Source organism: Leuciscus leuciscus (genome assembly GCF_965113295.1).
Source record: "Leuciscus leuciscus genome assembly, chromosome: 3".
In the NCBI taxonomy this organism is placed as follows: Eukaryota; Metazoa; Chordata; class Actinopteri; order Cypriniformes; family Leuciscidae; genus Leuciscus; species Leuciscus leuciscus.
This window is the reverse complement of record NC_138727.1, coordinates 4055311-4070597: the sequence shown is the minus strand read 5'-3', so window position 1 is coordinate 4070597 and position 15287 is coordinate 4055311. Positions and strand designations below refer to the sequence as shown.

The following is a 15287-nucleotide window of genomic DNA, read 5'->3' as shown; positions in this document are numbered from 1 at the left end:
GTTGCCTAGATTGTGGACTTGACATAGCCTGGGTTTCCCCATACTGCCTTGAGCAGCGCGATTTTATTCACGCTGCAAGGTAGTCTGGCTACCATGGGCAAATTTTTCCCCTGAAATAGGGAACCAATCACAGAACGGGGAGGGAGCAGCAAGACGATGACGAAGTATATGCGACACACCGAAGCAGTTTGTTTATCTATGGATCCAACATGACAGACGTAAAAATATATGCATATTTAGTTTAGCAAGCAAACACATCTACAAAAATATGCCTGTATTTCAAGTTGATAAAATAATTTAAAATCCACATCAGTTTATTTGTGCCGACGCGCCACCCCTCCCAGGATCTATAACGTTACCTAGGCTACTTCCACTTTTAAAAATTCATCATAACCGCGCGCGCGATCTGCTTGCAGTCGTCGAGATGGATGCTGAGGAGTTGAAGAAAAGAATAGCTAGTGGAGATTGTAAAGTTGTCGACAATACGTCATCAAAAATCAAGTCCAGTGTGTGGGAGAAATTTGGAGTTATCTGAAGAAAATATTGTAAAAAGCTTTGCTGCAAACATTTTCGTGTTGGATAGCCGCAAATGTGGAACTTCATCCCTGAGGAAGCACGCAGATAACTGGTAACAAAGCCGTTCTATCGAACGGTATTTTTCATATTTAACACTGTTAGTATGTGTGGTGTGCAGGGCGTGTTTGAACCCAAAATTGTCAGATGTAGGCTAGACGAAATTGCGTGGCATATAGTGGTGTAGCCGCGTCTGTTCGATTTGTGTGGTAACGTTAGCCATGTTCTTAATGTACCGGCCTTTTGACAGCTTCGGCTGAAGTTGTCCTTGTGTTAATTGTCGTGTAACTTCTGTATGACCTGGCAATAAACATTTTTGTAAGTGTCTATAATGTGATTGGCTAAACTGATTTTATTTCGGGTGCGGGTCGGGTGTCGGTTCTATTTTAAGCGGGTCGGGTGCGGATTTACAAAATCGGACCCGTGCAGGACTCTCTGGTGTACACATAAATCTCTGACCCATCGTCGTCTTCTTCGTTGAATATCTGTCGCTCTACTTACGTCATCTGGTATAATTTGAAACGATTGGCTATAAGCTACGTACAGGCGCATTTGATAGACATTTGTAGCGCCCAATAAACGGCTCTGGGCATTCGTAAACCACGCCTCAAATACGAGAAAATGAACATGTAGTATCCAGACCACGTCTCAAAGAGAAAGTGGTCTGACGTTAGCCAGGCTGGACTTGACATGGAATTACTATGAAATGCAAAGGCAATTATTTCTAATTATTCTAAATGTGAAACATTTCCAGTTTGAGTGAATTAGGATGTTCGGTGGTGTGGTTTTATCCGTTAGGAAATGGTGGGAAGAAAAAAAAGTGGAAGGGGAGGGGTTAGTGATGTCATTTTTGGAGACGGAGCAGGTTATTATATTGCAATTGTTCACACATCAGTGTTATTTTAGCATTATTTATATACTATTATAGTATTTATTAATATTTTGAATGATATTTTTTTTAAATCTTTTTTTTTTTTTTTTTTTTATGCTTTTGTCATTTTTAGAATTTTTTGTTTTATATATTTCTAGTTACCTTTTATTTTTATTTCAGTTTTATTTTTAGTAATTGTTATACTTCAACTTATCTAAGTTTCCCATGTAATAGTTATATTTTGTTTCAGCTATATATATATATATATCTTCTCTACATCTGAGCGAATGAAGACATAAGTCGACAGAATTCTGGAACAGTTCAGCCGGATTAAATCACATTTGTTTTAACAACATTTTGGTGCTGACGCGTGAAGATTGCCAATGTGGTAAAAAGACGTAAAGCTGTTGCGAGTGTGAACAGCTTTCCGTATAATCTGTTATTTTTACAGCAATCTAACAGGTTTCATGTGCGAAAGTGACTAAGACCATGAAGGTGTAGTATAGGTGGTAACATGTTGAGTTTATGTTGAGTTTAAAGAAAAGACACAAGTGGAAAGCATTATTGAGCACAAGTGGAACGCATTAGCGATGAACTAAAAGACTCATAGATTGTCCGTTTTAACATCTGTTCACGGACATTACAATAAACGCTGCGTGAACACAAAGCCGCTGGAGCAGAATGAACCGAATCCCAGCATGCACTGGGATACTGGACTCAGGCGATGCTCTGTGCTGTCCTGCGGGGCTGTGGATGAATGGAGTGAAGCAGCGGTGGACTCCTGAGCCTGTCGGGTGGGCGAGCGAGAGCTTTCTGCCAGCTTCACACACACGGGTCTCATGCGGATAAACCTTCCTCTCCACTCCCTCCTACAGCCGGAAACATGAGTGCTCTCGAGACGACACCACTCCCCTCTTCTTTCTTCTCCTCATGTTCTCTGTCTCTATTAGCAAGCCTCCGTCTGCTGAATGTTGTATTCTAGGAGTCGATACAGTTCATGGTACATATTTAAGCTTGTTGCACTACATACTTTCTACAAAATAGATGTAAAACTGAGCTCTCTCTGTGTGTGTGTGTGTGTGTGTGTGTGTGTGTGTGTGTGTGGCTGTGTGTGTGTGTGTGTGTGTGTGTGTGCACTGCTCTGTGTAGATGTCTCATCTCTGCAGTGAGACATCACTGGACGGACTAAAATCTCAGACTAAAATGCATGTTTGAGCTGTTTTAACTCGAAGCAACTTTCACTGATATATCTTAAAATGTCAGTGCCATTGTTTTGTCTCAAGATGCACACCTGTAATGTTTTCTAAGGCACGTTTATAAGAGCTACTTAAAGGTGCTGTGTGTACGTTTTTGACTGTACTAAAGCATCAGAACACCATAATATGTTTGCAGATGTTTAGGGAAACACGCTAAGTTCACTCGTTTCTCTGAAAAACACTTCTACAGCCAGTGATTTTACTTGGAAATGTGCGTTCCGTGTTGCAATGTCTGTTTTTGTTTTGGTCTGTTGCCAATTTACCCAATAGTATTTCGCCACCACAGGTTTCCAGTTGGCTGAAAACACAGAGTATTGCAGACAGCAAACAAACTGGGTCAGAGATTACAGATTCAACCCAACCTAACCCAACCCAACCTAGACCCAACCTAAAAAGCCTTGTTATGCATCTAAAAATCTCTATGAACGGGAGCATATTAAAACGCGATATCAACTCGTCATAAATCAATTAAATCGACTAATCAACCAACGTAAGTCTTTGCGCATTCCATTGTCAATTGACCGTTCGCAAAGACCCGCCCCCTATAGTTACTGTTGCTATGTCCGACAAACCATGCCACTCTCACGCCCCACCATGTTCTCACACAGTGAAAAATACATCGCGCATGATTGCAGAGCAGAGAGGACACTGACAACGCGCTGACAGACAGGACAGACCGGGTTACTTTTGATATGAAACAAAGTCTCAACTTTCAAATTTGGTCATTTTGTAAAGAAATTTAAACAATAAATACCGTTTTGTGGCTCTTTAATGTGTCGTGACAGATCGCTGTGGCACCTCAGTTAAAGCTTCTCTTCCTTCTAGTTAATTTATAGCATCAAATAAACATGAAAGAACATAAGAAGGAATGTTGTTTTAACCGCGGAAAGACGTCGGTATACTCCGTTTTTCAGGTTCAAATCCTCCAACATTAATCTAGTAACTCTCCTCACTGCTTTGTCGGACATAAATGGCGGATGGCGGATTATGATTGGTCAGATCGCCTGTCAATCAAACTCCCTGCGAAGGGTCAATTGCGCTCGTTCCTGTTGCGTGTCCTAAATCTAAACAATAATTGATCGTAGTGACTATGGATTCTACAGAAATGCCAGTTACTTTATTAAAACTGTGGTAAATAGCCACAATTCTGAAAAGACTCCTGAAAGTCTGCTCAATTGTTTGATACATTTAAAGTTTACTCCAGTATCAGTATGGGACAGTGGATGGCTATGAGAAGTGTTTACACTGTTAAAACAGCTGTTTTTTGTGATGTAAAGAAGGAAAGAAAGGCCCTGTTTACACCTGGTATTGAGCTGGTTTTGGTCGATCGGATCACAAGTGGACGAGGGAGACACATACCCGTTTACACCTAGTGTTTTAATCTGTCTCTTTGTTTCAAACAATTCTGTCCTGCTTTCTTCAAGAGGAAGGTCTATGGGCGGGCAAATGTATAGGCTTTTTCAGATCTTTCGATCTAATGGACAAAATATGCGTTTTTTTACATATGAACACAACCGGAGACGACGGAAAAACATGTGGAGAGCATCAGCTTTCACTTCTGTTCTGACAGCCACAAGATTAGCCGAATGCTGTGAGTGTGTGTTAGAAATGAAGAGGGGTGAGAGAACATTGTGCTTGGTACATTTTTCATCTTCAATCCAATCTTGGATCTTAAAGCCGACAAAGTTTAAATCCCGTTTTGGCTAGTGCACTTCCGATAATGTTTACGCGTTAGCTCAGTAGACGGAGAGTTAGACGGTCTTTTGTGGCTGTTTGAACACATTCGACCACATGAGCGTTTACTCTACGAAAGCAATCTGGTCGAAAGTGGACAAGCTCAAAACATGTTAGACCCCGTTTACACCTGTATTTAGCGTCGTCCACTTGTGATCCGGTCGACCAAAATGCATCTTAATACCAGGTATAAACCGGGCCAAAGATATATATCAGAACTTGTACACGTTTGATGTAAAAATTACAACCTGTGCAATGCTACTAAAAACTAAAGTGACATTTCAGAGACACATTTCAATAACGTAAATGCGTAAAGTGTGCACACCACTGAATATATATTTATGTATAGCGAGTGATGAGCATACATCACAAAAGTGAAGTGGAACGCAGACTAAACTCGTCAACCTTGAGCTTTTGTGCTGGCGTTTGAATGGAAGTGCTGTGAGTCGCAGTCTGTGGAGTGTTTTCCAGCGGCGTTTGATGAGCGTACAGCGACTCTACTGACCTTAAGAGAACAGCTCGTCAGCAATGCTCATTCCCAAAGCAAAATCACAGCTGTGACATGAGGAATGCTGCCTGCAAAATACATTTCAGTATGATTTTTTTTTTTTTATTGTATTCATATTGCCTGTACAAATTTGGACATTGAACAAAAATAAATAAATATAACTTACATCTGCATTTATTTATTTAGGACATGCTTTTAGCTTTTATTGCCATACAAATGGATAAAATACAACAAAAGAGGGCTATTATAAAAAAATAAAACACACACACACAGATAGATTAGATAGATAGATAGATAGATAGATAGATAGATAGATAGATAGATAGATAGATAGATAGATAGATAGATAGATAGATAGATAGATAGATAGATAGATAGATAGATAGATAGATAGATAGATAGATAGATAGATAGATAGATAGTGCACATGCTTTTAGAATAACTTGATGGCTAAAATAACTTTAAATTGCATTTTAAACAAAAGTGGTTTTCTCCTATAGAACATGATTTATAAAAGGGTTATGCAATTTGTGTTTTGTTTGTTTGGCTTAATTACTCTTGCATATCTTAATGTTTCTTTCTGGTTTGTGCCGTGTTCCATGCCAAGTGGTTGCATTTCTGGCACATATGAATGAATTCATCATTAATGAAGAAGTTTTTTGAGATTATATTTTCAGTGCTAGAAATGTTTACATTGCTCCCATGGAATATCTGAAGAAAGACATGAGATGACAAACTTCAGTGTGTTGAATTCAGTCTCTTGAATTAATGCATTTGCATATTTAAAATGAAAGATTTGCTTGCATGTTTCTTTTGTGTTTTCTATTTGTGTTTGTTTCAGTTTTTAAAGTCTGAATGAACATATTGTGTAAGACAAGACACAACTCACGTCTCCATCCCCACCCACCGACAGCCTCTTTATTCGGCTTTTTTTCCTTCCTGGTTGTTGTGTTATTGATCATTGTTCTCAGAGGTCTGAAAGATTTAACTTGCATTGATTTTATATCAGCCTCCAACTTTGTCTTTGTAGCATTATCTGAAACTCTTCTGGTGCTAAAGCTGGTTGTGTAGCGTTTGTTTAGGCCGAAACAGACTGTAGAGAATCAACTGGGCAAAAAGGACATCAGGTTTACTCACTAAAGATAAACCGAGATGACTGTATCAGTACACAAGCAGAAGCAAAGCAGAGGTCTGTTTATTTATATTTATTTATGGACTTTTTACATGTTTAAAGTGATAAAAGAAAGTGACAAGAGAAAATAATAAAAATGATATATATATATATAGCCATTTTTTTTTTGTATGCAATATCCCAAAATGCACGTAAAAATAGGTGGATGGAAACACATCTAATCAAAGTTTAAAATTGTTAAATGTAATTTTAATATGATGCATATTAAGGAATTTTGGAATATCATCCAAAGTCGTTGACAAACAAGGAATTTTTTTAAAAAAAAATTTATTTTTACCATTTTGTGATGCCAGATTCAACCCTGTACAATCCTCACACTGCGTCCCATTGTGTTCAAAACGTGCATTTTGTAAATTTAGAAATGTGAATTTGTAAATGTAAATGTGACCTTAATTGATTAATGCTCGATTAAAAGTGATCATATGGCTCATTCTTTCAGACTCAAAACCACGCTGAGCCAAATTCTAATTGGAAAGATATTGATTGAGCCCTTTAACCAGGCAGCGAGATCCATTTGTCGTTATTGGCTTTCCTGGCCACATCTGAGCGCGTTTGTCTCTACCCAGCGCCTGATATGCATTCTGTGCGTGTCCAGAAAGTAATCAGCATCCGCTCACAGATTACAGGCTGCCAGTCATTGGTATTCCTGCGCCGGCGTGTGCTGAGACGGAGGAAAGGAGGGATGCATCGGAGGAGATGGGTCATCACTCTTGTCTTCCTTCTCCTAATGGGGTCTGACACGGCTCCGGTGGGACAGAGTAATCAGACCAGTGCTCCCAGCTCGAGGCGTAATGACCAGCACAGCTGTGCAACAGTCACGCATGCGGCTTCAGATTTCGAACATTTTATCTTAATTGTGGGACTACAAGCCAAACATGTTGTAAGTGCGGCTCTGGTTTTGCATATTATGTTACTTTGGACATCAAGCGATGACACAACACGGTACCATGATTGAAGTTTGTGCGGTTTTGTTCGTGATTTTTGAGGATGAAAGGATGTCATGCAACCTGTCTGTGTTGACACCTGTCTAATTTTACTGAGTGACAGATTCATTTGCTCAAATACCATTGAGTTTGATGGGACACACAGTCCTTGACATCAACAAAAGACAGAATATTTATTTATTTATGTATTTGACATTTTGCACGGAAAAGTAGTAACTTGGTAATTGGTAACATTTAAATAAAAATTGTATTCGAGTATGACACATTTGTGTGTGTGTGTGTGTGTGTGTGTGTACTTGTACAACTATCTTTGTGAGGACCAGTTTGAGTTTTAGACCATTGGAGTGAGGACAAAGAGAGTAAAGTGAGGACATTTTGGCCGGTCCTCAGTTTCTGAGAGCCTTTAAAGGCCTGTTTGAGGGTCAAGACTTGGTTTTAGGGATAAGGTTATAATGAGGTTAAGGGTCGGTTTAGGGTCAGGGTTTGGGTTAGGCACTTAGTTGTGATGGGTAAGGTTAGGGTAAGCGGCTAGAGATTGCATTGCGTCAATGAATGTCCTCATAAAGATAGATGTACAAGAATGTGTGTGTGCTTACTTTTTTTTACTGCCCTTGAGAATCTACATGGTTCTGCCACAGTATATACAGTATATATATATATATATATATATATTATTTTTTATTTTTTTATTTTTTTAAAGACGCTCACATTGACAGAGATTTGCAGCAACAATTTCATTCATTTGAACTGTCAATAAGAGTTGACGAGACGTAGAATTCAACTTTGTGCACAGTGACAATAACGCATCGTAAGCATGTAAGGTCATTGTTTATCAGATCCCCTGGTTGGTTTACAAAATCTGCCTTTTTCCATTATGTTTTGAAGATCTCTCAGAATCAGCGGTGGTTTAGATAAGACGTTCGACCCCTTCTGTTCATCTTTGTTTGCTCTGTGTGTTGTCAAACCTATGAAAGCAGCGCTGGACTTTGAAGAGCTGCACTATGGACAGGATTTGTACCTCGACCACCGCTGGCATGTTTTCTCTCACGAGTGTCTCATCGGATGCTGCCGCTTCTCATCGAGCTTCTGAAGGCGCTTGAGGATCGATGTCTTCAGTCGGACCGGCGGGCTTCCGAATATCCCACGCGTGTCTCCTATCAGCCCTTAAGATGGCCGTCCGGGGACATCACAGCAGTCGATCGATACCTGCTTAATTTCAGTCCACACAGATTTATTTGACAAAAGCTCAAACATGATTTGTGGCTCCTTGAGGGAATCATGTCAATGGCTTTTGCTGACCCTGGCGAACGCGTGCGTTCCTTGTGCAAGTGTGTATCGCGTAGATCGCTCACAGTATCTTTTGTTTGCTCTTTGATTATGTATGGTCCCGTCTAAATCTTCCATTGCGTTAATAATGGATTATGGTTTGCCAAGCATATTCAAACATATCAGAGTTAAAATAAATATTCCCAAGCGGTCCAGTGCCAAGAAATGTGAGCAGTTCTTGTAAAGAATGACTCTTCAATGTAAGAAAAAAAAAAAACTTGCAATGTACAAACAAAATGGTTGGAAATATCTTCTCATCTTTTTTTTTTTTTTTGAGAGAGAGCAGGATCCTACTGGGGGATAGATGTAGTTTTTGGCTTTGAAGCTCCTCTGGCAGGAACGATGGGAATCTATGCATTGTGCACTTTTGTTATATACATGACAGCATCCGTTATGTACATCCATTTTAATGACTCCGGTGGATACACTGGATGTATGTTGGAAACCTTTGTTGGAAAATGGTTCCAACTTGCAGCTAACAATGGTATGACTATTACGCCCCGTCTCTAGGGGAATATAGAAAACACTAAAGAGGCGTAATAAATAATGATGGGTTGTGGTAATGGAATCCCAGCAAACGAATCACTCCGGTCGATAATCAAACACATGCACAAAATCTAAGCAGAAAATGTAATACATTTATTAAAGAATAACAAGTGAAATAAAGAGCATCTCTTCAGGGTGTCCCAAAGGCCAAAATAACAAACAAAACAATATAAAAAAGAAAAGAGGAGAGAATTAATAACCTAATCCAATAACAAAAGTATCCCTGCCAAAAACAGAGCTCAAACCAATTTCAAAATAAACAAGGCAAGGACTCCCCTACGCTCCACACTTTATAGGACATGTTGTTTAGACATGGGGAAATGGTTTCAGATGTTACATGTTCACTTGAACTAGTTAACATCACTAATACACTCAAATTTGATCATCGGCCGGAGGAGGGATTCCGGAGCTCTCAACACGAGTACGACCGAACCAACAATGAGCTCCTTATAAAGACCACGCTCTGACTGGACAACCACTGGCTTTCTTACAGCCCATCATTGGACAACCTGTTAAAAATCAGACAAAATAAGGAAGAGAAGAGGAACACAATAGGCTACATAAACACAGGTCGTAACAATGACTTTTAAAGGGATAGTTCACTTTGAAATTACATTTTGGTATGTTTTAGCTTACCTCAAGGGCATCCAAGATGTCGGTGTCTTTGTTTCCGCAGTAGTTTCGATTTTGATATTTTTAGGTCAAACCGTTCTTGTCTGTCAGTCATATAATGCAGGTCTATGGTCACCACCTCAAAGAGCATGCACAGAGTCCAAATTAAACAATTCCCCATCGTAAGTACACATTGATGGCCTAAGACACGAAACGAGCGGTTTGTGTGAGAAAACGAACAGTATTTATATCGTTTTTACCTCTTGTACACAACCACGTCCAAGTGATCTGAGGGCGCGGGCGCTTCCTGGTGTGTGACGTGTGTGCGCGTTCTGGCTCAGTCTGCATAAGCGCCGGAAAGTGTACAAGAGGAAAAAACAATATAAATACTGTTAGTTTTCTCACACAAACCGCTCGTTTCGTGTCTTAGGCCATCAATGTGTATTACGATGGGGAATTGTTTAATTTGGACTTCTCTGTGCATGCTCTTTGAGATAGTGACCATAGACCTGCATTATATGACTCACAGACAAGAACGGTTTGACCTAAAAATATCAAAATTGAAACTACTGCGGAAACAAAGACACCGACATCTTGGATGCCCTTGAGGTAAGCTAAAACATACCAAAATTTAATTTCAGTGTGAACTATCCCTTTAAGAACCATTAAACATTATGATGAAAATAAATCAAACAATGCATATGTGTTAGTTGATGCACTGTGAACTAACATTAATAAAGATGATTTAAATGAGGAATATTGTGATGTGTTTGTTCCCAGAAGAAAACTCAAGACTACAACGGAGGCGTTTCAGGGAGTTCAGAAACAGATATAGTGACACACTGTGACTTTGCAGAGCTTTTTCACACACATTACACACTAAACAAAGATGAACATGTGGAAAAGCATAATAGATCCTCTTTAACAGTTCTTCATTAATGCCTTCATGTGCGTTCTTCTCGGTCGTTTCATCACGACTTGAAGACAGCAGTGGTTACGACTCATTCGTAGGAACTTCCCAGGAACTTGATCTATAGTTATCCTTATTCCTCATCACACTGAAAACACACGCTTTGAATGTCGAGTGGAAATACTTTCATTTCTTTCTCTTTTCTCTTGCAGTGACACCGGAAAATACCAACAATCACCGATACCATCACCCTCAAACCAAAGACTTTGATCAGATGAATTCTGGCGCTGGAGGAACACAAACCGTCCCGCTGGCTCTGGTCTCGATATGCGTGTTTGGGCTGTTGTCAGGATAATATCAGGCCAACTCTGGGTCCGAAACCCCAGTCCGAGGACCGCTTCTCACGCTGTTTTCTGGAAAGAAAATGTGCCAGCTTTTAAAACATTGAGGTTGAAATTCCAGCAACGAGATGTCCTCTAATGGAAATGGATCGAGAATGGACAAAACTGGCATTGGTGAAAATAAAATGAACTGAGAGGGGACAGTAAGAAACAAAACTGTCCTTTCATAAACCTTTTTTTAATCACAAAGTGTTTCTATCATGAACGTAACAGGCTACTAAAAATTCTGCGAACACTTTACTGCCTTGAATAATGTCTTTTCTACAGGGTTCAGAGTAACACTTTCAGAGAATTAATTTAATTCTTTAATGATGTATGATCTATTCAAAGCATAGTTCTGAGCTGAAATGAGCACAGTCGCATATCAGCGTTTTTAATAGAAGTTATGCAATATTTCTGATGTCACGTACTGCTTTTTTGAATATGTCTTGGTACCATGTACCTAAATGACCTCCTTTTTCAGCATTTTTAAATGTACTGTTGTTGTTTCTTTGCATCTGAAATGGCGTATGACGCACCTTAACAAAATGTATAAAGATGTGTTGATTTACAATGTATTTATTCTTGGTTACAGAGTGACATTAAACATATAATGAAACTAAATATTTGCCACAGGAAGTTAAATGAAAAAAATTAAAATATATATGCTCTATTATTACAGTATAATAGTATAATTTTTTAAATATTAGTAAACATTAGTAAATGCACCGTGAACAAACAATGAATATTTTTCATTAACATTTACAAAGATGCAATGCTGTAAAAAATGCTCATTGTTCATGTTAACTAATGCATTAACTAATGTTAAAAAAATCAAATCATAAAGTGTCACTACTAATATTTACTAGTGCAAAATTGTGCTGCTCATAATTTTTTTTATTTTTTTTTTATTTTTTTTATTTTTTTTTTATTCATGCTCACTTTGAATGTTTTCACCCTTATTGGATTCAATTGTCAACTCAAATTGTTACAGCAATAGTAACAAATAACAATATATTTGAACAAAAAGCATGACCATTGGGAAACATGGAGAAAATGAGATCCAGCCCATCATTATTTCTCATTGAATATCCTTTTTTAATGCAGACATATGTCACATTATGCAAGTAAAATGTGTCGTGGATGTTGTTTCATGTTGACTCTGCCGGACGTGTATTGTCACTCCAGACTGTGTTTGTCTAGAGCTGAAGAGCTTTTTAGACTATTAAATGTGCACCTTCCCCTTGTAGAACGCAGTCTCAGAGGTCCAGGAGAAGATAAATACAGAGGAATCGCTCATTTCATATCCTGTTCTCTCACAGCTCTTTCTGACAATGAAAACTTTGCCCCAAACGGTCAACTGAACTCATTAATATACTGGCAAATCTCAGGACGCAGTTTTTTTTTTTTATCTTTTCTTGAAGAGCTTCAAAGGGCTCCTCAGAGGACTGTGAAAGATCTTTGCTTCTGAGTTTTTCTATCAGTGTTCGGGCTCTTCAAATTACTTATGCACTCTGTGGCACTTCTGATGAAAAAAGAATAAGACTCATGACAGATTGAAAATGATTCCCACAGTTACCCGTTTTCATTTTTGTATATTTCTTCACGAGGAACATATCCAGACAGTCCTCCAGGTTTACAGGGACTCGTCATCTTTAAGTGATGTTCCTCCATGTCTTCTGAAGCCTCTCTGAAGCTTTGTGTGAGGGACAGATCAAAATGTAAAGGTGCACTTAGTATCGCATTAAAAAGTTTGTGCTCAAAGAAAAAAACAGTCCTTCGGTTTAAATCAGTTTAAGATTGTGTACATTCAACTTGAGATGAAGACTTCTGAATAATTGAAAATTAAGTATGATTATTTTAAATGATTATCTTGTGAAACTTCTAGAACATATCCAGGTAACATTTCATCCTTTAAAAATAAAAGAAAACATCAAAATGTATTTAATGTCCAAAAAAAAAAAAAAAAAATATATATATATATATATATAATGATTATATTATATTATATTTTAAAAAAACATTTTTTTTTTTTTTTATAATTTTAAGTTAATAAACGTTTATTTTATATTTAAATGGGTACAAATTTACAATAAGGTTTCATTGGTTGACATTAGATAACTACATTAGAACTAACAATGAACAGTACTAATCTAATATCAATTCTTATATTAATATTAATCTTACAGTGTTATGCATACGTTTAGACACCCATGCTAAAGTTGACTAAAAAGAGGAATAAAAATTCATCTTTTGGAAATTGAACTTAATGCCTTAATTAAAAAAAATTGAAAAAATCCAACCTTTAAGGACACCAATTTTCTTTGTGAATGAATAATGTATCGTAAATAAATAAATGTTCTTCCTTAAAATACAGGGTGCATAAGTCTGGACACCCCTATGTTAAATTCCCATAGAGGCAGGCAGATATTTATTTTTAAAGGCCAGTTACTTCATGGATCCAGGATACTATGCATCCTGATAAAGTTCCCTTGGCCTATGGAATTAAAATAGCCCCACATCATCACACACCCTTCACCATACCTAGAGATTGGCATGGTTTTATTTCAGTTAGCCTAATAGCTGGTTTGATTTGCATTGAGAGATGATCTTATGGAAAGTAATCCATGCCAATCTCTAGGTATGGTGAAGGCTATGTGATGATGTGGGGCTATTTTAATTCCAAATAGCCCCAAGGGAACTTTATTAAGTTCAATTTCCAAAAGATGATTTTTTATTCCTCTTTTTAGTCAACTTTAGCATGGGTGTCTAAACTTATGCATAGCACTGTAGGTAATGTTAATCTCAATCACAAGTTGTATCCATTAACATGAATTAATGCACCGTGAACTAACATTTTTATTCACCAACACCATCAACAAAGTTAATTTATATTTTTATTAGTGCTGTATAAAAATAAATTGCTCTTTGTTAGTAATGCATAACTAATGTGCATGAAAGAGAAAACACTTATTTTAAAGTGTTACCATTATATGTACTTGTATTGTTTTTCTTTTGCCATTGGGATGAAATATTACAATGGACAATATTTACGCTGGTACTTTGTCTTTTTCGACATAATTTAATTTTGCATGAACTCTCCCTTTAACGCCTGCAGTAACAGAGGCGGAATGCATGACTCAACAGAAATAAAGGATAAATTAACATTCTGCCTGAAATTTGAGCCAAAGCAGCGGATTGCTGTCCTGGTCTCCTGAATTAAGGTCAGACTGCATGAGAAGGAGAAGGTTAAGACACTTGGTCTTGTTTATGACAAACAACTTAAGCTCGCTCAGACACGACGCGAGCCAAACTCATGCAGTTAAAGAGTGCTTATAAAATCAAGCTGCTCTCGTATGTATTTGAAGTAATAAGGAGGCGAGCGAGCGCTCTTGTGGGACTCCCCAGGGGCCTAAAACTGCAGGGCGGGAACAGCTTTGCCAGAGCGGCCCACCGCCTGAGAGTTTGTTGTGTAACTCCCCATGCGTCCGTTTGATACATCTCTTCCCCATCTGTCACTCAACCCTCGACTGCTTCCAGACCTCTGGGGCTTTGCTGGTCTTTTTTCCAGATGTCTCCAGTCCACCAGTTTGTTGAATAGATACAGTAATCATGTGGAACAGACTGAACATTTTCCCACTCTTACATTATTTGTGGTTTATTTAAAGAGACCATATTATGCCCTTTTACAAAGTCTTGATTTAGTTTTTGAGCTCTACTAGAACAGGTTTTCATGCTTAAATGTTCAAAAAACATTAAATTTTCCCCATATTCTCCATTGTTGCGGCTCCTCTCTTCCCAGTCTGTCAGTAACGCTCTGTTAACTTCCTGTCTCTATGAAGCCCCTCCTTCTGAAAAGCATAGTGTGCTCTGATTGGTCAGCTGGATCAGTGAGTTGTGATTGGACAAGAGCTTTGAGCATGTTTGGGAAATGTCCCGCCTCTTACCATGACCGCCAGTTTCAACACACTTCCAGAGAGAGACAGAGAGAGTTGTGGGTGTGTTGATCTCTGGATTGTCCTGGTGTGTGTGTGTGCCGATCCCTTCAGCATTGATGAGAGTAAGTGCTAACAGTGAGCAGCTGTGCTGGTGTAAAGCTCCTGCTATTGATTCAGTCAGATATGGCCAGTGAATGCACAGCGAATGCACAGATGCTTTCTTTCCTGGCTGTGTTCCTGCTCGTCCTCCTGCGGAATTAAAATCTCTTGTTCCTCTTTGATGTCACTCCTCTTCAATGTTCTTATTTTGTTGTGGTGTGGTTTGTTTGCGCAGTAGTTTCAGTCTAATGTGATTGTCTGGTGGGTGTTGTATTGTTACACCTTTGGGACACAATACCATCTTTCCTTTGTTTCCTGTTTCCTTTATTTCCTCTTCTCTGACGGAATGACCAGGAGCAGATAAAGCTAAAAGAAACTGAAATGCAGGCCGCCTTAAA

General features: G+C 38.5%; 1 protein-coding gene across 1 annotated transcript in view; it reads left to right on the top strand.

Annotated features, from left to right (window-relative positions):
* Positions 1-11476, top strand: part of gpc5a (glypican 5a) — a 195539-nt gene extending 184063 nt beyond the window's left edge. The window contains exon 8 of the mRNA XM_082163830.1: positions 10685-11476. Within this exon, the coding sequence (XP_082019956.1) occupies positions 10685-10827 (143 nt within the window). The 3' untranslated portion in view covers positions 10828-11476. The remainder of the gene's footprint in view (positions 1-10684) is intronic.
* The last annotated feature ends 3811 nt before the right edge of the window (positions 11477-15287 follow it).